The 22381-nt window shown below is 39.9% G+C and overlaps 1 protein-coding gene across 1 annotated transcript in view; it reads left to right on the top strand.

Moving 5' to 3' along the window:
• The window catches only part of LOC114942880 (neural cell adhesion molecule 2), a 29528-nt gene extending 13377 nt beyond the window's left edge, over positions 1–16151 (top strand). The window contains exons 2-9 of the mRNA XM_029318354.2: positions 6415–6762; positions 8111–8425; positions 8771–8922; positions 9018–9162; positions 9445–9738; positions 10003–10392; positions 11110–11427; positions 14991–16151. Of these exons, the coding sequence (XP_029174187.1) occupies positions 6415–6762; positions 8111–8425; positions 8771–8922; positions 9018–9162; positions 9445–9738; positions 10003–10392; positions 11110–11427; positions 14991–15598 (2570 nt within the window). The 3' untranslated portion in view covers positions 15599–16151. The remainder of the gene's footprint in view (positions 1–6414; positions 6763–8110; positions 8426–8770; positions 8923–9017; positions 9163–9444; positions 9739–10002; positions 10393–11109; positions 11428–14990) is intronic.
• The last annotated feature ends 6230 nt before the right edge of the window (positions 16152–22381 follow it).

The following is a 22381-nucleotide window of genomic DNA, read 5'->3' as shown; positions in this document are numbered from 1 at the left end:
ACTATTGCTACAAAAAGATGACATTGATACAACGTTATTATTACAAATGCAAATATATTATACGTTCAATAGTTTCCAGAAAAATGTGAGACCAAAGTTTATACTCGCGAATTTATATTTATACGTACGCATGCTGTGGACAGGTGAAAAATATTTATCAATGGAAAGTTCGAAATTGTTTTTTTGTATTCGTTTCGCACGAAGCTTCCGTTCTTAAATAAATTGCAACTTTTTCATCGAGATAAATAAAAAGGCGATACGTATCCAAGTGTGTATAAAACATATATGTTTTGTTCCAACGATTCCGTGGCTATCACATTGGACAAACATAGCTTCAGTGTATGCAACAGCTGTGTATAATGTCGAATGTAAAGGCAACGTGCATGACTGGAATTGACAATTCGAGTCTTGTACATCGTATCAGCCTTTCACGTGCAACACGATGGATTATTTCTAACGAAAGCAACGTCGCTACTGTTTCATGCCATGTAATTTCGGGGATTATGCCGGCGCACCAAATTTTCAGAAGCGAGCAAAACGTAATTGCCTCCCTGGTGGAGACGTCACGTTACCGGTTCACGTGTATGTGCTGAAGTGTGTATTAGTTACTATAATTTGATTTGTGTAAAAACGTCAAAATGTATCGCTATGTCTTATCTCGCAACAAGTGATTTCGTCACGCGGAATAATTTATCGTAATTACTCGACGAGCTCTGAAACACGAAATAAGTCCCAGCTAAATTCAGGATCATTCAGCTGACACATTAGATAAACGTATATGCATAATTAGAACACTTTCTTTTTTAGTATTGTTAAAGAAAATGTAGATCACATTACTGTCTCAGACTTTAAATGTCGTTTTCAAGACAGATCTGATCGAATTATTTAGAATCATGACATAAATTCTACAAGATATATTTACGTCGTTAAGATTAATTTAAATTTTAATTTGATATGTAGCCGACAAATCTTGGCACAGTTATTTAATCAATTATCATAATCGATTCAACTATTTGCGTGCTTCGATTAAGTGAGCGTAAATGAAGAGTAACAACTTTACTGTGAAGAATTATGACAAAGTTACAAACTTTTTCCTTTTGCCTGGAGAAACATATTCTTTAGAGGATAATAAAATGTGCGCCTTCATTCTTTTCAGCAAGTAGCATGAATCTCTATAACGCGATGTTTCCTGTTACTTTAGCGACAGAATTGCGGTGCTCGCAATACGAAACATTACTAGCCGTATATTAAAGTATAAAGAGACATATATGTCCTTTGGACTAAAGTTGGAAACGTGATGCGCACCGCTGCAGTTACACGTTATATAACCTGGTGAGGCGAGGAAAAAAAGTTGCGCACTTGATTCACCGTAAAATTCAATATTATGTCATAACGAGGCAACTTTGAACACAAACGGCGTGCGAAGCATTAAACATCGAGGTCGAAGCGGGGAAGAATAATGGAATACATTATATCATCTCGTTATATTTTTACAAACGTGAATTAATTCCTGCCATAAAATTAAACTTTGAATTAAAGAGAACCGTCTGGTTCTCCTCTCGATAAAAGAAAATATACAAGATGCAAATTTTCATTTCCTTTTCAATTTCAGATCGTATTCTTGGAACTTACAAAACGGTGGCATAATCAAGCTAAGGTATTCCGGAATACCTTACGTTCGGATTTTGCGTTCTCCGGATGCAATTTGATTTTATTGGCCGACAAACGTGGGCTCGTGCGGCCGGGGACTTTATTGAAGTGTTGCGCAAAATGCTAGGAATTCTGATAGGACCAAATTACGCAACGTGTGCCCCAATTTCAAGAATTTCTCGTTCTTGCGAACACAGTTTGAGCTATCGAAATGCAGTATCGCTTTTCCTCCTCTCGATTAAATCCGACTGGATTTGAACGTGCGTTTTTCTCTAAGAACATGGATGTCTGCAGAATTTTGTACAGGAAGAGAAGGGCATAATTAAAATTTTTTAATTTCTTTTTTTTGTTCTCCTTTAATTTTTTCATTTTTATTATTTTATATTAAATATGCAAATAAATTCCAGTGTTTATTAAGAAAGAGAACAAATGATTACAAGAGGAGTCCTAAGAGTCTACTTTCTTTATCATTTTTTGTATCCCGATAACGTGCAACAATCATATAACAAATTTTGTCGTTCACACATTTACACCTTATGTTTGTTGCGTTTTCCCGTTACCGTAATCATCATTGTAACAAGCACACGATAAACATCGAGGCTAGTGGCTAAAGGTACACAAACCGCTGTTGGTTTCCGCGTTCGCCATATCCGCGTGCGCGCGTCGGACTTGTTACATAATTTACCACAAATTGGTTCTCTCGCATCACTGATACGCGCCTATTCGTCCTACTTTCATATGCCCGCTACCTTTCTATCGCTTCATTTACTTCCGTCTAATTTTCCCACCCCAGACCTGATTCTGGTTTACCTACTCTGTTTTCCCTGTATGTACATCCGCCTATGCCTCTCTCTCTCTCTCTCATCTTCGTAGCTTGGTTTGCCTTCTTCGTCATACCGGCGCGTGTTTGTTCAGTCGGCGGTTTTGGAGGCGGCGTGACGCCGTTTTCCCGGACGCGGCGGTAAAGGAGCCGGTACCACGTTTGCACATCGCCGGTGTTTACACGCGCAGCTTCGAACGAGTTACTGCCGTTACGAAGTTAAACAGGCTGGCGGGGATAATAATCACTACGGACAAGCGAAATTTATATTCTTCCTAATGAGATCAATTATTATTGTTCATTGGAACGACGTGAATTCGTCTTTCCGATTCGAGGTTGCGAATAAAGAAGTGTACATGAAATTATTTATATCCTCGGGGAGACATTTAATTGCCACGACAAATGAGATTATCGCTCGGGAAATCTATTTGTGAGAGCTCAAAACTCTGACAGTTTGATCATTTGTTCTGTCAGAAAAGAAAATCGAGATTATTTCGCGAAAATGAGATAAATGTCATCTTGACAGCCTGACACGTTCGATTAGTTTTATATAATCAGGATTCGCGTAATATACTGTCCAGAAATAGACTGAAACGCTTACATATTTTGCTCTTTGTATTAAAGTTTGCATGTCGTACTTGCACACTGTTTATACTACTGAAACTAGGTCAAGTTGATGGTATACTCGGGAAAAAGAAAGGTGGTAACCGACGATTCTTGCAATCGAAAAAGAGAATATTCGTTCAATGTCCTGTTTCCGATCTTTTCCCCTTCTCGCCGGCGGTTGAGAAAGTACCTAAAGAGCATTTTGTCAAAGTTTTCCCAACGCATTCTTTATCTTGGCAAGAAAGTTGCACTTTGTGTTTGCACGACGACGCGATATTCGTGCGCGAAAGAAACCGATCATCTGTCCTTTATGGATACGCAAAGGATACGCGATTGTTGGTTGAAGATTAATGGTCTTAGCCTTCTGGCGATTCTCGAAACTCTTATCGAATGTAAGACGTTCGTCCTCCTTTTATCCTATTTTTATCGACGCTCCGAAATACGACGCTCGAAATTTTACGTATTGTACGTAGGAAATTCTATTCTATTCGGTTGCTCTACATTCTCTCATATTCAGCGCGAATGTATGAAAATATGCGAAATACAATTTCCGGGACACGTGCCGGTACATCCTCGAATCGCTATCCACCTACTTTCTTGTTGTCGCTTCCCGGGGTGCTGGATTCTAGATTCTACTTTCTGTATGTTTGCGAAATCGTCGGTTTGCCAGTGACGCTTGAATCTACAGGGAAGAAGTCGCTTTTACATTTGCGCACCCGCAATGTTTACAGGCTTTGATCAAATTACAAGGCTCGCACTTCCAAATTGGTGAGTGGCTACGGTAGAAATTGAATTTGCATGTTAGAAAACAGTCGGCAAAACGAAAAAAAACATTATTCCATCATAATACCTTTCAAACTCATAAAATGAAAAATAAAAATGATTTGATATATCATGTAAACAATACCTGATCGCTATCTTTTCTTTCATACGTCATTTTGTATGTAAGAAATTACATTTTTTTCTCGCAACGACGTGCGCCAAAGACAATAACGCGCGAGAGGATCGTATAATTTATTGAGTTATGGAGCCGTGTTATCGAGAAGGAATTACCAACAATGTCGATCCGTTCGCCAATCCGGGAGTTCGCTACTTCGCATCCGCTCCTCAGCAGCATGTTTAAATCCGTATGCACCCGGTTTCCGTGTATACACGGTACGGGTAATGCGATGTATTACCGATCCACGACGGTGCTCGTGTTTGCTTTGAATAATTACTCCGGGATCGGCGGATACGTATGTGTTTCGCGTTACCCGAGAAACGGATATTTGCCACGCTCTCTCAAGTAAACGTGATTCGACGCGCGTGCAAGAGCACGACTACAACCCCCATGACGTATATGTATATACGGGCACGCATACGGAATACGTAAGCGTCGTCCATATGTCCGTATATACATGCCGAGTCTATCGATGGTTCATTGTCTAAGTCATCAATTTGCGGGATTCACGAGAGGATTTAACGAGATAATAGGACTCGCCGGGACGATTAACGTTTTAATTACGTTATTAACGCGACTCTCTCCCTCTCTTCCGTGACGCTTAATTGGCGCGTTCGCGACTGATTATGTTCGCGCGGCCATTAACGTCGGCGAAATACGATTTCTAAATATTGAACGTGCCACTTTACTGACACAATAATTTTTGTAAATCCGACGCTCGGTCGCAGTTGCAGTTGAAAATTTCGGGTTAGCTGGAAAATTATGATATCACGTGTAATAATACCGAGTTGCGTTGCGTGAGACTTATCCTAGTTTATTTTTGCCGCAAATGTTTACGTAAAACATATTTTTTTTCACTCATGATAACGTAATAATTGTTTCGCACACTTTGAGCTCGTTGTGTAATAACTTTAGTCGCGTTGCACGCGTTGATACGCTCGCGCTTCCGTCATGTGAATATTCAGAGTCACGTATTAGAGGAGGGCAAAGGTGCGAAAGCGGAGCCACGTGCTCGTTGTGTCTCGTTGTTAACGAGTTGCTCCATGCGTACGTCCATTCATCACCTGGCATTAATTACACCGTATCATTAACACTGCCATCGTCCGTGATGAATCTCAGAGCTTGTGCCATCTAGCTGCATCCGGAATTTGGATGCGCTCGGAATTCGGGTCACTATTACATGAGAGAATAATCGATTGCGCTCTAATGCCTCTAATAATTTTTTAGAAATCCGTTCCAGATTTTATTCTGGAGGAATATATCAAGAATAATCTCGGAGAAAGAATATCTATGCTCCGATCCGACACATCTTTGAATACTGTATCGAGAAATAATCGCGCAAGAGTTGCTAATGACACTTGAATCATATAACCGTATATCGATTAGTGATTAATTAAAATATTTTTGTATAATAAAATTTTTTTACTGATCTGTTTTATACGCGATCGTCGGATGAAATTTAAACCTCCCTCGATAAACTTCAAATTATGCGGCAGCTAAGCCAAGTGGACGTTTTTCCTCGCTCGTCGCGCCCGACGTTGACTCTGACAGTAGAAAAAGCCGATACATGTCGGCCGCGCTCGCGCTCGCGCTCAATTAATCTCCGGCGGCCGACGATGCTCGCCGTTTCGAGGCTAATTCTCCCGGCACTCGTTATGTCTAAGGTCAAAGAGGATGAGGATAACGAGATCGTCGCGGTCGGCCAGGCGGATGTTAGGCGCCGACACGATTGATGAGACGACTATGAGAGCCAATAAAATCGCGCCCGACGATTGACGGCGTCGACCGCACAGAGAGCGCCGGTATAAATCGACCGATTAATTGGGTTTACCCGGTACTGTATGCGGTCCGTTCGCGTATCGCGCGCCAACTTTTGTCTCTCTATGCGCTCGACCACGCGTATGCACGCGTGCAGCCGGCGCACGTTTTTGTACGTGCGCGTGTGTATGTGTCTACATATACGCTCTGCTCTGCACCAGGTTCGGTCAGCTCGGACAGTTCGAGCAATTTGCAGTAACTCGATCGGCGCCATTGGCGACTACTAAAACTCCAAATTTGCGGTCTCGCCGAGAAAACATACGATCGTGTTGTTATCAGACGGAGGTCCTGCCTGGGCTACCGCAGAGACGCGGCGGGATCACGTTGCTGTTTTAAAAATACGCGCATTCCGTTGGAGGATTATCGTGTAGGGTGTCTGCGATGCATTGCGATTGCTTTTAACCACTGTTGGGAATTTACATCATTGAACAATTCATTCATGGGGGAATTATTATATAGAGTGTAAAAAATTTCTAGAGACAACTTTATCGCCAAAATATAGAGCGCGAATCTCAAGGTCATTCTAAGAAAATCTTAATCTTTTATAAGGATAACTCTGTCGTTTTCCTGTATTTTGCAGTGCCGATATTAAACGTTATCGCGGTGGCCGGTCACAAAGTTCAGATACCTTGTAACATCGATCCACCGATTAAAGGCGAGACGGTCATCATGGTATTTTGGTACAAAGATGAAAGGGACGACGGGCCGATATACATAATGGACGCTCGAGCCAAACAACAGATAGCTCAGCCGAAGCTTTGGTCGGATCCGTATGTGCTCGGTGCAAGGGCAGTTATGAAGATGGATATAAAGCTCGCTAAACTGCAAATAAATCCATTGGAGTCCACGGATGGTGGAGTGTATAGATGCAGAGTGGATTTCAAGGATAGTCCGACGAAGAATCAAAAGATTAATCTTACAGTCATAGGTGAGTTTCAGCTGCGGAAATCTATATTTGTACGCCTGTTAATCCTAACGCTGAATGATTTTTGAAATTATTTTACACTTTCAATAAATATTTAGATTATTTGAATTAAATTTATATCTATAATAAAAAAAAATAAATGATTTTTTTTGTAAAAAAATTTATAATTTTTTGTTTGCAGTAGACAAAAATATATAAATAAAATTAAATAAAATGTATTTTAATATTATTTTATAATATTAAAATTTGATAAGATAAATAATTAAATGTAAAAATTAAATACGATGATTATAATTTATTGAAAGATAGATTGCGATATAATATGTATTTTTTATGCAATATTTATTATTTACTTGTTTTTAAAAATTTTTGCCGAGTAGAGAATAATTAATAATTAAAGTAGCAAAATAAATTATAAGCACAAAATATAGGAATACATATGAATCGAGATCTCAAAAGCTCTCATGGGATTAATTAGTCATTACTTTTCCAATTATTTGTTATTGTGGCAGAATGTCGCATTTTGCGATGCGAAATCGCAGCTTATCGAGCGACGTTGGCGGACAGATTGCTTTATGAGATTTTAATTGAGCGGCGCATATGGACGAGCTACTTTTCCATTTCCACTCGTGATTTATTCATTTGATATTATATTCTTTTTCTAGATTATATATATTTCCTTATAATATTTACGCGAGTGCATAACCGCGAAGAACGCGGTAATAAATCGGAGAGATAGTTTGATTTGTCAATCTCAAGCTATCGCGTTGCGGATACGGGAAAGTCACATGGAAATAAAACTATGAGATGAAACAAAGTTACGAAGTCGAAAGATGCGGTTGGATCGGTTCCAGCGAACTGCACAAACAAACAGTATCATGCGTTTAATCATAAGATCATAACGTGTTTCACACAGTCGGCAATCTAATACGATTTCGAATCAATTAATTGAATGTCATAGTACTGATTCAACAGGTGTTAATCTCATCTACCGGCGCGCTCGTGGAAAAAAAGAAATCAAAGAATTGGCTATTATGTATTAAATCTCTTAATTTTATTGAGAATCGCTATTTGCCGCAACGATTTTGCGATGTACTGAAGCTTCAATATCGCTCGGATACATAGAATATCAGATATAGTTTTAAATCAGTTCGAATAATAATACGAGTGTGCGTTTATATATAAAATATATATAATTATTGTATTATTTTACCATAGTATAAATTTATATAACGAATGTAATCAATCTCATGATAAAGCGGACGGGAGATAGCGCGTATAAAGCGATATCGCGCACGGCGATATCATAGAAACGAATTTCTATGATCGAAATTCAATTTTGCTGACGCAGTGCCACCGGACAAGCCGATGATATTTACCGACGACAGGAGGACTCTGCCTAAAGTACCGCAGCCATTTAATGAAGGAAGCGAGATATCTTTATTGTGCGAAGTGATCGGAGGGTCGCCTCCGCCAAAGGTTACGTGGCATTTTGAAGGCAAAGTTCTAGACGACTCATATATACAGAAACACGAGGACATAACGATAAATCAACTGAATATACGAAAGGTTACCAGGAATTTTCTGAGATCGAGGCTAATTTGCAAGGCGAGCAATACTCAACTTATACCGCCTGTGACTTCTGAGATCATTTTGGATGTAAATCGTGAGTATTTGTATTAATTGGAAATCGTCTAGAATAATTGCAAAAGAACTATTAATTTTTATTTTTGAGCTCCTCTTATATATATATATATATATATATCTTTTTTATATTAAATTAATCCTGTCAGAGAAAAATATTGGAAAAAATCTGTAATCGATTGCTATTATTCCGATCGCAGTTAATTAATTTTTGCAATGCTAATTTTATCATTTACCTTTATTATACAACAAAATTAATGACTCGATAATGTATTTATAAATTTAACAGGATTAAGAAAATAGACTATAGTGATGAATATTTTATATCAAATTGTGCACTATAAAATGATTCGTTTTTTTTTTTTAGTGAAACCGCTGATAGTCAATATTACGAATAAGCGATCGCATTTGTCGGCTTTAAGAACCTACGAGATCGAATGTGTCAGTTGGGGTTCTAGACCGGAGGCGGTGATCACTTGGTGGAAAGGGGCCCATCAAGTCAAACACATGGCTAGAAATGTGAGTATATCTTTCGCAAACGGACGACTATTGCGTTTGACGTACAGAAAGCGATGACATTTGCCGCGACGGCGTGGATTCTGAGTTCTTCGTAGTTCGCAGATAATCCGAACATCACGAGAAGTGTGCTGAGCTACGTGCCGACCATCGAGGACGATGGAAAGTTTCTGACGTGCAGAGCGGAAAATCCCGTGGTACCTAACAGTGCCTTGGAGGATAAGTGGCTTCTGATAGTGTATTGTAAGTAATAATCTCTCGAATACTTATTTCAAGCGCTTTCACCGTAAATTATAATTAGAAAGACTTTTTATTAAAGTTTTAAAGTGAAATTGAAAGTTTACGTTAAAATAGAAAGTTTAACTCAATTACTATTTTCAATCTTGTTATCTTGTATCTTTTATTAATTAATAATTTTCATTTGATTAATGAATATAATTATGAATATAATGAATATATTAATAATCGTATGTATGAAGTTGAAAGAAATGAGAGATGAAAGATGCCACTTTCGGATGCTTTTAGACGTGCCGGTGGTGAGCATTAAGTTGGGTTCTAGTTTGAAAGCAAACGATATAAACGAGGGTGACGACGTCTACTTTGAGTGCGACGTACGAGCCAATCCGAAGGCTTACAAGCTACTTTGGTTCAAAGATAACAAGGAGTTGCATCAGAACACTACCGCGGGGATTATTCTTCCCGGCGAACAATCTTTAGTATTGCAGAACGTGAAGAGAGCCTCCGCCGGAGAATATTCTTGCATGGCAGTCAACGTCGAAGGAAAGTCCATCAGCAGATCGGTGACCCTCGAGGTGATGTGTGAGTATATTCCGCTCGTATTCGTCAAAGTGTCTTTAATTCTAATTTTATTAATAAATTCACCTTCATATATCGCGCGACATTGTCGTTATTCGATGGCGCTGATAAATGGCGTTTTTATATAGAGAAAGCGCATCGATAATCGATGTTCGCCGCGTGAGGAATGAAAATCGCGAATTTACCCGCCCTTATTTTTGCCACGACGACGCCCGCGTGTGCCCCAAGGTGAATTGAATCTACCAGCCGGCGCCCTCGTATTTTCAGACGCACCGATCTGCAAGGACGGCTCTTCCACCCAAGTGGTCGGCGCCCTGAAGCACGAAACGATCTCGCTAGTCTGCGGCGTACAGTCGAAACCGCCGCCCACGACCTTCCACTGGACGTTCAACAACTCCGGGGAGCTGATGAGCGTACCGGCCACCAGATTCGCCCAGGTCAAACCGCTCAGTCTGATCACGAACTCCTGGCACGGCTCCAGACTGAATTACACACCGCAGAACGACATGGACTACGGCACGGTCGCCTGCTGGGCGAAAAATCGGATAGGGGAGCAGAGAACGCCCTGTCTCTTTCAGATCATCGTCGCCGGGAAGCCTTACCCCTTGCAAAACTGCACGGCTCTACAGTCGACCGGACCCTACGCGCATCGAATGGGTAAGTGAGCCTGGGAGGGTCCCGGAACCCTCGCAACGACCTGCTAACTGCGCCATTACGCTCGGCTATCATCGTGGATGATGCCTTATACCCTTGTTGCGTTCAACAGCTTGTTCCCTTGTCTCCCTTCGAAGGACGCAATCGCCGTGAAAACGCTCGTGAAATTGGTCTCTCGGTATCGATTATCGGTGTTAATATAAACATTTCCTTCTAAATTATTTTGAATAATCGACGCGGTATTCTATAAGGAAATTATGATCATTAAAGATTTTTCAAAAAATGATACTTTTTTTCCTTCTAATATAGTAAAAATTATTTTATTTATTTTTTGAGTTTGATTATAGTTTGATTGTTTTTTAACAAACAAAATGCGCGACTCGAATAAAACTCATTTTAAAAGTCGCCTCTGAGATTCGTTCAGATTTACGATCGTATTAGCGAACTGGAGAATTTATAGCTAGTTAGAAATGCAATTCCTTTGATCGGCATTAATTACGATTTGCCGGTATGCATTATATATTCGGTTTGACGCAAGTCTAACTGAGATTATTATCCAATTAATTCTCGGGTTGACCGTCTTTAATCGACGCCATCGAGCGTGCTTTGGCGCGACGATGTTCGCGTCGGGAAGCAATTAGGTCTAGTGATTCCGTGTGTTTTTCTTCCTTCGGGAAGCAGAGAGCTTAATCTCGAAATGTGTGCGTCCGTGTAAAACAGGTCACGAAGACTTTAAAGCCACCGACTCGAGGGACGCGGACTGGCTGATCGTCAGGTGTTCCGAGGGATTCGACGGTGGTTTGCCCTTGACTAATTACGAGCTGGAGGTCTACAGCGAGGAGAACGTTTATCCTGCCAATACCATCTACCTGAATCACACCGATAGATCCGGCTCATCCGGCCCAGTTTTCGAAGTTCCCGGTTTAGAACCGGGACGGAATTACAGGCTCAATCTTTATGCCGTCAATGCCAAGGGTCGGAGCGATGCCGTCGTCCTGGAACCGGTTACCCTCAAAGGAGTAGCGATGTACACCACTGGTGAGTTTTATCGCCTTTTAAAATTCCTCTTGAAATGATACAATTATAACCGGAGCGTAATTCGGAGTCGCGATCTCGCAGAGCAGTAAATTTTACATCAAATGTTATATACGTGTATCTTTACCAAAGAGAGAGAGAGAGAGAGAGAGAGAGAGAGAGAGAGAGAGAGAGAGAGAGAGAGAGAGAGAGAGAGAGAGAGAGAGAGAGAGAGAGAGAGAGAGAGAGAGAGAGAGAGACGTTCACCGAATGGTAGAGAAATAAACTTTTATCGACAAATTTTACTCTTTGAATTAGGTCGCTAGAGATTATGATTTGTCTCTCGAGTTTATTCTACGAATATCTTCCGAGCTATCTTTCTACCGGGTAATTTCGGGTTATTATTATTGGCCTTAATGTATGTATAGATTATATTACGTCGATAGAGAGTGTTTGCCCGCCGTGATTAACCTTCGTACTTTCATTACGTAATCTTAACATCAGAGGCGAAATAATAATGAGATGGGTTAATAACCGCTAACGACTATATATCATGAAAAGAATTTCGAAAGATGTTCGACTGAGTTTTAATTTGAATCGAATTGCACGATGGAGTTAATTATGCACATCGTTTGTGAGCACTCCTCTCTGTTTATTTTTGTCGCAATTATACGGATATTTCAAAACCAGTTTCGAAATGCTCGCGCAAGAAAAAAATTGCTTCTTACTTCAACATATCTTTCTCATATTTCTTATCCTCAGAGATTTTTCTTCAATTACCGCTGTTTTATTTTAAACGTTTTGCTTGCTCGCTTCTTCTCTTAATTTTTATTTTTAAAGAGTTGTCGCATGAGAACGGCATTAAAATTTGCTGATTATATTTTATTACAGTTTTTAAAATAATTTTCTCATTGTAACATTTATTTTATCATATACTATTCGGGATTATAACATATTAGCGATAATAATAATAATGCATGTCACTTTCGCGATTAATAACGCCGCTAAAACATTTGCAAAATTTTCGATAAACGTTACTTGAGTTATTTCCGATTCCAACGATAGACTTTCAGATTTTGCCGAGTAAATCCATTTCGGATTCCAGTCGTTGGAATCGAGGTTTGCTGCGACATTTCTGTCGTCGAGGACACACGTGTGTGACACAGCGAATCCCGATCAAATATTAATCCGTATAGCAACGGGAGATCGATGCCGGGTTACTCGTCGACGTTACTAATCAACAACTTCCGTCGAAGGTTCTCGATGCAATTACACGAATCTGTCGCCGTTCTCGAGAAAACGCAGCCAGCGTATTCCCCCTTTGCCTCCTCCTTCATCTCCATGTATCTCGTTTCTATCCGCAGACCTTGAATTAAAATCCCATAAAGCCCAAGTCCCTTTTCTCGGCGCTGCCTCATTCCAGCTGCATTTATCGTCTTTAAATTCCATCCTCATGGTTTATTCATACCGACTCGCGCACGAATCCGCTGGGTGGTAACACATGTGTGTGCACGACTACCTGTGTCTATCGTACGCACGCACGCATGCACGTGTAGATGAATGTTATCCCCGATCGTGGTGACAGCTCCCCAGGAATCCTGACTGTGCATGAGCCACTACCACTGTCGCGTATCGGGAATCGTTTGAACGAAGCCTGTCAAACGTTCTCGAAACCCTGCCAATCTCCTTCGAGCTGTTCCCACGAGGGGTGGCAAACATTCTCTCTTAACAGTGATGACAAAACGCTCGCGTCGGGAAGGAAAGGAGTGTTCTTCAGCATTTTCGGATGACGGACACAACTGTGTTTGTGCGCTCGTCTCTGTTCTTGGCTGTATACCGTCGTGTCTCACGAGGTTTACGTATATGTATGTGTGCGCGCACACACACACACATGCACATGCACGCGATCGTGAGAGAGAGAGACCTTTCGTTGGCTAACGAACCGAGGCGTTTTCTGAATTCCAAAGAGCCTGGCCATCTCCGTCCGCGAACCCGATCCTCTCTGCCTGCCTCTTAATCTTTGCTTCCGGAAGCTGCCTGCGTTTCCTCCGTGATCCAATAAGTACACGGAAAAAGCGAATCTCGTTTACCGGACACGTCGGGACGAATACCGCTACCGGACGCTGCTGTTGATGTCGTCATCAGTTCGAATGTCTATCCTGATGAGGACGAATGTTCTTTGCCGGCCAAGAATACACGAATATACACCCTAGGAAATTACACGTTCTACGCGCAACGGTCAGCTATTAATCTTGCGATGAGTATACTATGTACAATCAGTAGGAAATTAGATGTTGCCCCTCTAGCGATACCTTTTTTTTTTTTTTAAAGAGAAACTCTTTAAAACAGGAATATCGGTGTATTTCAACATTATACGGATATTGGCAGCAGAAAACGAAAGCGTAATCTGCGTGCAAAGTACATTTTTCCAATTCCACAAATTTTTCAATTTATTTTGCCATCCTTTTCGCAATTTTAAAGATTGAGCTTATCAGCATTATATCGATTTCATCTCTTGCACCGTGCGCGATTACTTTGCATTGTATGGATTTTCGCTGCACGTAACGTTAAAGGACCGTAATGCACCGTGCGCTAGGTAAAATACGTCTCTCGCGACGCAAATTGCCGATACGAAATTTGTCGTTTAATGGAAATCGATTCTTCGGAATACAGAAAAAGAAAACGTCGGCGCGGCGGTGCGTTCCCATCGTTACGCACTAATCCGATGTGGCTGATTGCCGCTTAATTATCGAATTGTGACGTGCGCACACTGTCGATGGTCTAAAACTAACTTGACGTTCACGCGATCAATAATACTCGCGAGCATCGGATAAATAAGTTCGCGAGTACTACAATAACTGCATTAAACTCGTGGAAATCGATAACAAGTTTTTTTTATTTTTATTTTGTGTTTACGTTCACGTTTGCTAATTGTGGAGCGCGTTAAATTATATATTATTTAATTATCCGCTATCGATCCTAATTTCACTTTGCTGAAAATAATTTTGCTGAATTTACGTTAATATATGTATAGATAAATTACATTTCATTACAATTAAATTACAAATTGATTCTTATTTTACCCGCAATAGCAAAGTGCACTCAGTAGGAATAGACCGTTTTGCTTTAGCAGCAAATTAAATTTGCTTTAGCAGCAAATCCATATTTCCGCGAACGAATTTGATTAGATAAAATTTTTTCTATTTTATCAACGAAGCAGATTTTATCACAATGTTGAATAATTGAATTGATGAACGAAATTGGTCACTTTCACAAGGAATATGCAGTAAACGGTTTTCGCTGCGTCAACCAAATTCTTTTTCTCCGAATATCGAGCACATCATCTGAATGGAGAATGGAAGAAATATATAGCAGAGAGGGAGAGAAAAATACATAAGAGATTACACCAATTTTTTCTCACATTTTAAATATACGAGAGAAATCTGTATATCTTTGTATAAATTCACCTATTTTATAGTAGCATTGTAAATACATTCAGCGGTGCTGCGAGATCGAAACATCCTATTCGAGAAACTCAGCTGGAGATGTTCCCACACGAATTACGAATTCACCCTTGTTGTCCCCAGGCCGCGGGATCTCGGAGGAGACGACCGATTACAGCCTGCTGGTCGCGTGTTTCGCCGGCGGTGTTACCGCCATTTTCATCCTGATCATCGGGATAACGTTGACCTTGTATCGCCGCAACCATACGTCCCAGGCGACCAAGAGCCAAACAATGACGGCGACGTCAACAGCGGCGGCGACGGCGGCGACTACGGAGGGATCGCAATACGAAGGTAAGGAAAACCGGCCGACGGCGCCGCCGGCGACGAACGCCCAGGCTCACCGGGATGGGCTGAAGGAGCGGATAAACGCGGCGGAATCCTTCCCGGACGACGATCCGGACGTGATACCGAGCAAGGCCGTCGAGAGACGGCCGGACATCTTCGAGCCGGGCTACGCGTCCGGTAAACTAAAGTCTGAGCGAGCGAAGGATGCCTTCAGGTGTCTGGAGGATCTCGATTATCCTTCGCCGGCGTCGGTCCTGCACGCCAAGGACACGTGGATCTACCCGAACGGCTACACGGTGAGGAACGAGAGCGGTTTGAGTCCGGTACGGCCGAGCACGCTGCCGGTGCATCGCGCCCATGACATCTACACGAGGAGTTTGCGTGTACAGGAGAGTTGTATATAAGGACGAAGAGAGAGAGAGAGAGAGAGACGGAGACGTCGTTGTATTTCCTGCCCGCATTTGGTCCGGGCCCTTCGATGCTCGCCAAATCGTCGTGAACGCGATTAACGACGCTTGTAAATAGACAATAAATATCGTTAAGGACCTTCCTCTTCCACCCTCATCGACATTCCTATTCTTGTTTTTCACCTAGGGATAAGATATGTAGCCGTTAGCCTTCGTTTTAAGGAAAAACGTGATACATAACTTGGAACGTCATCGATCGAGCGCGATCAACGTGTACAGAGAGAGAGAGAGAGACAATAATTTTCGTCGTTGAATGATTCTTCGTTACACCCTCTGTCTCTTGTTCTGAAGCCTTCCCCATAAGAAAAGTTAAAGATGAAGAAAAAAAAAAGAAAAGAAGAAGAAACTATCCGCGCGAATGTCTGGAAAAGCGTATATGTTTTGTCTACGGATGTTTCGTCGTGCTTTCGTGGTTAATTAAATGGTCAAATGGATATGTGTGTGTAAACGTTTGTATATACGGATAATAAATCTTGTTGTTTAATATGTATATCGTCCCTGGGTCGTCATTTATTAACGCGACACAATCAGAAGATTGCGAGGGTCGCATTGTCCATAGCGATAAGATCGACAGCGACGAATCAACGTCTGCGTCGTTGAAATTACGGTAAGTCTTAAAAAGAAATTAAATTATTCTTTCGGATGAGTTTGACATTTTATTTCTCATTTATCTCGAACTTATTTCAGTTAATGAGTCTCCTCGACATCGCTAAAAATAGTTCATCGTTGCTCGACGTTAAGCCATATGACACTTGTCCGGCATTTTCCGCATTGCTCGCGTGCTCGCCAGCCTGACAGTTTGACAGGTTGGTGAATTGGTTCGTCGGACGATGGTTAAATTGGCACTTGCTAACAACGTCATAGTACGGCCGCAATATTCGCACGCGATATGAATGGCCAAGTCGTCTGTAATAAAGAGAATCAACTCGAGTCTCGGTTTATAAATAGATTCGTCGAATATGTATGCATACGGGCGGGTTATTAAAAGTATAGCATCGCTGAGTATCCAAGTATAATATCGCCGAAATGATGATTTACCGAGACAATTTCTACCCTGAATATTCACGAACTCATATTATGGGGAGGATGGAATAAGGATTTCGCGGCATCCGATATCCGATCCAGAATCTCTATACACTCTCTACATATAGATCGCGTGTCTGATCGCGCTGAGTGACGCTGCAACCGCTACAAGCCGTTCTTAAGCCGCGCGCGACTTTCGTTGTTTGCGCTATTTCAGCAACACCCGCCGACGGGGTTTGCTCTCCAACAGACTTCCCGTAAGCCGCTTATCGCCGCCGGTTGCTGCCGCGATAAGCTAGAAATCGACGTAGACGTCCTGCTACAATGTCTGTGTACCGACGATGACGGTGACCTGTCAAGCGTCGTAGGTGACGATAAATCACATCGTTAGGACAGCGCAACCCTTCGGAGCCCACATCGGTCCTCGTTCCACGTCGAGCGGAAATAAATTGCCAGATATTCCGGGATTCACGGAAGTAGGTCCGCGAATCGATCGATCGATGAGGTCGAGTTCGATTGCCTCCCTCTACTCCGATTCTACCTTACCGGTCATTCTGGTCACCGTCGTTCGAGATACGTCGTGCGAAACAAGTTGTCGTTATCCTATACTTTTCCGTCCTCGAGTTTCCTTATTCCATCGTCTTCATCCAGGCGAACCGTTTTCTCTTCCCAAGTCCTTTGTACACGAAGTGACAGAGACAGATCCCCTGGCAACACGGTCTGCGACGGTAGTTTCGGGTAAACAAACCACGATATATCTCAAAGAGAGTTACATCGTCAGATGGACGCGCGTCGTCGACAAACATGTCCAGAATAATTTGGATTCTATATAGAGTGCCTCGTCAGTTCCTCGAGAATAATTCTTATATCACGATGCTGAAATTGACTGGAAAGAATTTGCAACGTCAGCAAAAGATCCCCGAGTGTCATTTTTAAGGTAATTACAATATATCTTATATGTGTGTAATCATTAAAATTTCTAAATATTAAAGATATCGATTAATCAAGTTCACATAAAAGACTTTTATTAGCTTTTAGAATAAATAAAATAAAACTTTAGATTAAATAAAATAACTTTAGATTAAATAAATTAACTTTCGATAAAATAAATAAATGAAATAACTAACTTTAAATTAAATAAAAAAGATCTGTATATAGTTTAACTATAAAAAAATCTATATAGATTAACTATATAGATTTAATTATATCAATAAACTATATGTTATATAGATTTGACAAAATAAAAAGTTAATATAATCAATCTTTTTTTAAAACTTGTACAGATTTTTATATTTGATAAAATTTTTTTATTGGATAAGATTAGAAATACAAACGATTAAATTAGGATTACTTCTGTTTTCTGCTTGTTTTTAATCTAATTGTATATTTCGAAATGATAGTTATTTATTGATCTGTTATAGACACTAATCAGTTGACTTTAAAATGTACAAGAGAATATGCGGGGTTATCAAATTACAAGTTGAGACGTTTATAGATATATAAACATTCCACCATGAAAGAAAGTACTAGCTGGGAATTCTGCTATTTAGACACAGATTTATGAAATTCCGCCGTTGAGATCTTCTTGTTATCTGAAGAACATCGCTTATTTCAAATGTCAAAGCGTCAAGGGGAAATTAATTATTCCCTCTGACATTAATAGACGTGATTCTTGCATAAGACTTAATTTCGTTTTTGTGAATGCGCGACTAAATGAAGATTGAGCACGATTGCATTAAATATTTCGTTAATCTTATTCCCGAATAAGACGCTGAACGGCGTCGTTAATTTGCACTCGGGCTATGTATTCGCTGAATTAGATTCTCCGTCTGTTTCGCGCGCGACTATTCGACAAATTAACATTTTAGATAGCACTGTCAGGAATATTACTTAGTCCCTGTTGTCGACAATTTGAGTGTTTATTTCAAGAATTCTGCTTAACTTGCGACACCACGCGATGTCTTTAGTCACTATTAGCTACTGTTATTTTATCGCGCATTAAAAAGCTTATAACGCTTACTAATATCATAATTTGTCGTTAAATTTATTCGTTATTATCTTTCATCTTTAAGATAAAAATGAACAAGATTCTTGGTTAAATTATTTCTTTTTTTTTTATCAGAAATTTCTTTAACAAAATATATTACTATAAAACTAAATGAAGAAATCTATCTATTACTGTCTATCCATTAAATCTATTTAAAAAATCTATCTATCTATTAAATTTACTTCATATATATATATATATATTATAAAACGCTTTAAAATATCACTGATTGAAATAGTTACTATTATTAATCGTAATTCAATAAGATTTTATTCAGTGCAATACTTATAATTGAAGTCATCAATCATTGTTTTTTTTCAATAATAATATATTAAATTCATGTGACATCTATTTTAGTAGTGTAAAGTGCTTCCAAATTTTGATTGAAAAGACATTTTTTATTTATGGCAGCGAAAATAGCAAGAGCAAACCAAGAATATACAATCTTCTATGATATTGTATCAGCAATTTTATATTTTACAAACTGTTACGTTTTTGGCTAACATTTCTGTTGTATAATAATTTCATAATATGGATTTCAGTAAAATATTCTAAAATCATCGACATTTCTAATCCGCTCAATTATTTTCAAATTGCAATTTTATTTTCAATTTACAATATCGTTCTCTCTTATATTTATTAATCAATCTTTCCATTTTTTGATTTAGTAATAATTTTCTGGAAAGAAAGACAAATTTACGAAAAAAAATGCATATTCAATATTAATTCATCTATTATATATTACCGTTTTATATGAGTAATTATTGCTTCCTCTCATATTAACGGAACTGTTGGATATAATTTTCGAGCGCGCATAATTTACACGTCTATTTTCCCCGTGCGTTTGCTTCGTTATATATTAATTGCATCGCGTTACATGTTATGCACTATATGTACATGTTGGGCGCTCATCGTATGCGTTATATATGTATGCGCGCGCGTTGACGTTTCGACTATATCGGAAAACGCGAACGACGAGGCATGACAAGCGAGAGAGAGAGAGAGAGAGAGGCGGAAAATTTGCCTGCGTATACCCAATACACTGTACCTACACCGGTCGTATCTGGAACAAAAGTAACCATGACGAAGGCCCCTTAGGGCATCGTATTCCGCGATGCCGCTTCGAAAACGGGAATATCCGGATATCGTTCGCGGTACGGTATCGTGAAATTTTACGGCGCCGTATCCGCCGTGGGAATAACCGTCGATCTCAGTAATCTTTCCGAAAAGATTTTCGATGCACCCTCTTCCATATCGGATGCCAAAAGTGATTAATTATGCCCGTCGATGGGGCTCTCTTTTTTTCTCGCGCGAATCACAAGAGAAAGACCCGGATTCGTTGTTCTCATCTTATCTGTCAATTGCCACGTGGTCATCAAACGTCAAATATGTTTGCCGTAATCCCAATTGCAGTCGGTGATGTCAAAATTACGCGAAAGAAGAGGGGAAATTTTTTCGCGCCGTTTCTTGTCCATTTTTACGGAGAAAATTACGTGAGTTTGTAAAGCCCGTGTATGGAATATAGTTTTTGCGCCTCACCGTAAAGCATAATCACGCTTATCGTAAAAACGCGGCATTTGAAATTTGACAGACGAATTTTAGGCAAAGAAAAAGAGTTAACGAGAGATAAAGAAACATTAGCGGATTTGATTATATAGTTGATAGCAGATTAATGCTAAAACGGATATCTCATCAAAATATACTTCTGTGTATATATTATATAATCCATGTTGGTTCTGATATGAATGGAGAAAATATTTTTATCGAAAAAGAGTATAATTGTATCATGTATAAGTATGATTATAATAAACTTCCCCATCGCTATAACAATAGCAGAGTTAAGCAGGAAACTATTGAAGGAAACACGATGCTCTTTCTATTCTATGCTGTGTATTGAAGTTTTGATAGTTTCCGTTTCTATCACCAGTAATGGTATAAATAGCAGTCGACGTTGAAAGGTTTAATATTTCACTAATCTCGTATCCTCCTTGCATAGGAGAATATATGAAGAACGTTGATCTAATAACACAGTCGTTAGACAAAGTTGAAATATATGATCGATCGAGATCGAATATACGCGGAAACCGGATATTTCATTTCGAAAATCAATGCCGCGATGCATCAACGTAGAGAGAGAGAGAGAGAAAATGAGCCTCGCCTGTCATATTGCCGAACTTCCGTTTACTTTTTCGCTTCACTTACGGATGAAGTAATTGGCTCCTCTCCCCGTGGACCTTCTGCTGACGTTATCCGAGTTAAGTATATCTCGCGGATCTGCCTTCTTTCTTTTTTAAGGAAAAAGAAAGTCCTGACGGCATTCGAGTTCATAAATTCCATCTCGCGCGTCGTCGAATTTCCCGATGAAAAAGATTTACGGAAAGGAGAGAGAGTAAAATTATACCGGCAGAGAACGGAAAAGAAAGACAGAACATGGAAGAGAACCCATTTTCGGATATACTCTTTTAATTTCCCGTTTTCCATAGCCTATACTTCTCGCCGGCTTTCCTTGTCAATGATACGATTAAAACAGCGTTCTCTTTGCCGACAACGGCGCCATCAACGATGCCGACACCTTATTTTTACAATGCCGCTAGCTATGTCTTAAACGCTCTCTTTTTCCCTTTATTTTTTCAATGGCCAAAGCAAAGAACTGTTGCGCGAGACGCGTCGTCCCGTGTCGGATGTCGATTAAATGTCATCTATTTGCATAGCCATGCATAATAATTAGCGGTTAAACTAGGACACGACAGATTGGGACGCGAGCAACCCAGCCTCTCCTGTCTATATCGCCTCGCATGCAACCGCAATCCTTCGTAATGCCGGAGCGTGCCTCGTCTCGCAGATGTTCCCTCTGCATAACTCGTATAAAGGGTGTAAATACGCCAGCCAAGCGTTCCACCTTGCACCTCGTGGTGCAAGAATTTTCCGTATAATCGCCGATCATGATCGAACAGATTGTTGCGATATTAGATTCAATCTTGTTTTATTACTATATCGCATCTTTTGCGATCCTTTATCGATTCATTTTTATTAGAGCACAGTTCGAGTATAAGAGTACTCCATGTTTTGGGATTTAATTAAATTTTTTATTTGAAGAAGTTGTATTGCATAATTAAGAGTTTCTAATTAAATGCTTTCTTGTTTAATAATGTTCTTGGATTAAAGAACATATCGAAATTAGATTGAAATTAAAATGCAATAATAATGCGATATTTGATAATCGTCATTTTAGCTTCTCTTTGGATTGAACAATTTATTTGCGCAGTTTTATAGTTTCCCAGGTTCAACAGTTTTGTTCTTCTTGCGCAGAAATATCCGGGGAAATATTGTACTGTCTTTTAGCCTCAACCAAGATGCCATGGCACGTCATCAAACAGGAAACTTTTATGTACCTCCGAGTTTGAGAAAAGAGAAGAAACGTTTAGTAAAAATATCGCAGTAAAAAATTTTTCGTAGGAAATTAATAAATAAGTATTGCAATAAAAAAAATCACTTTAAATAATCACAATTGAATAACCACAGCAACGTCCAACATTTGTTTCACACATAATTGATCTGACATTTTGATAAAGAGATCCGAGCTATCCAAATTATCTTTTATCGAATATACTTGAAATAAATAATCGGGAACCTATCCCAGATGTCACAGC

Source organism: Nylanderia fulva, unplaced genomic scaffold (genome assembly GCF_048542155.1).
Source record: "Nylanderia fulva isolate GAGA-0341 unplaced genomic scaffold, ASM4854215v1 Scaffold2, whole genome shotgun sequence".
NCBI lineage: Eukaryota > Metazoa > Arthropoda > Insecta > Hymenoptera > Formicidae > Nylanderia > Nylanderia fulva.
The sequence above is the reverse complement of the archived record's forward strand: the minus strand, read 5'-3'. Positions and strand labels throughout refer to the sequence as shown.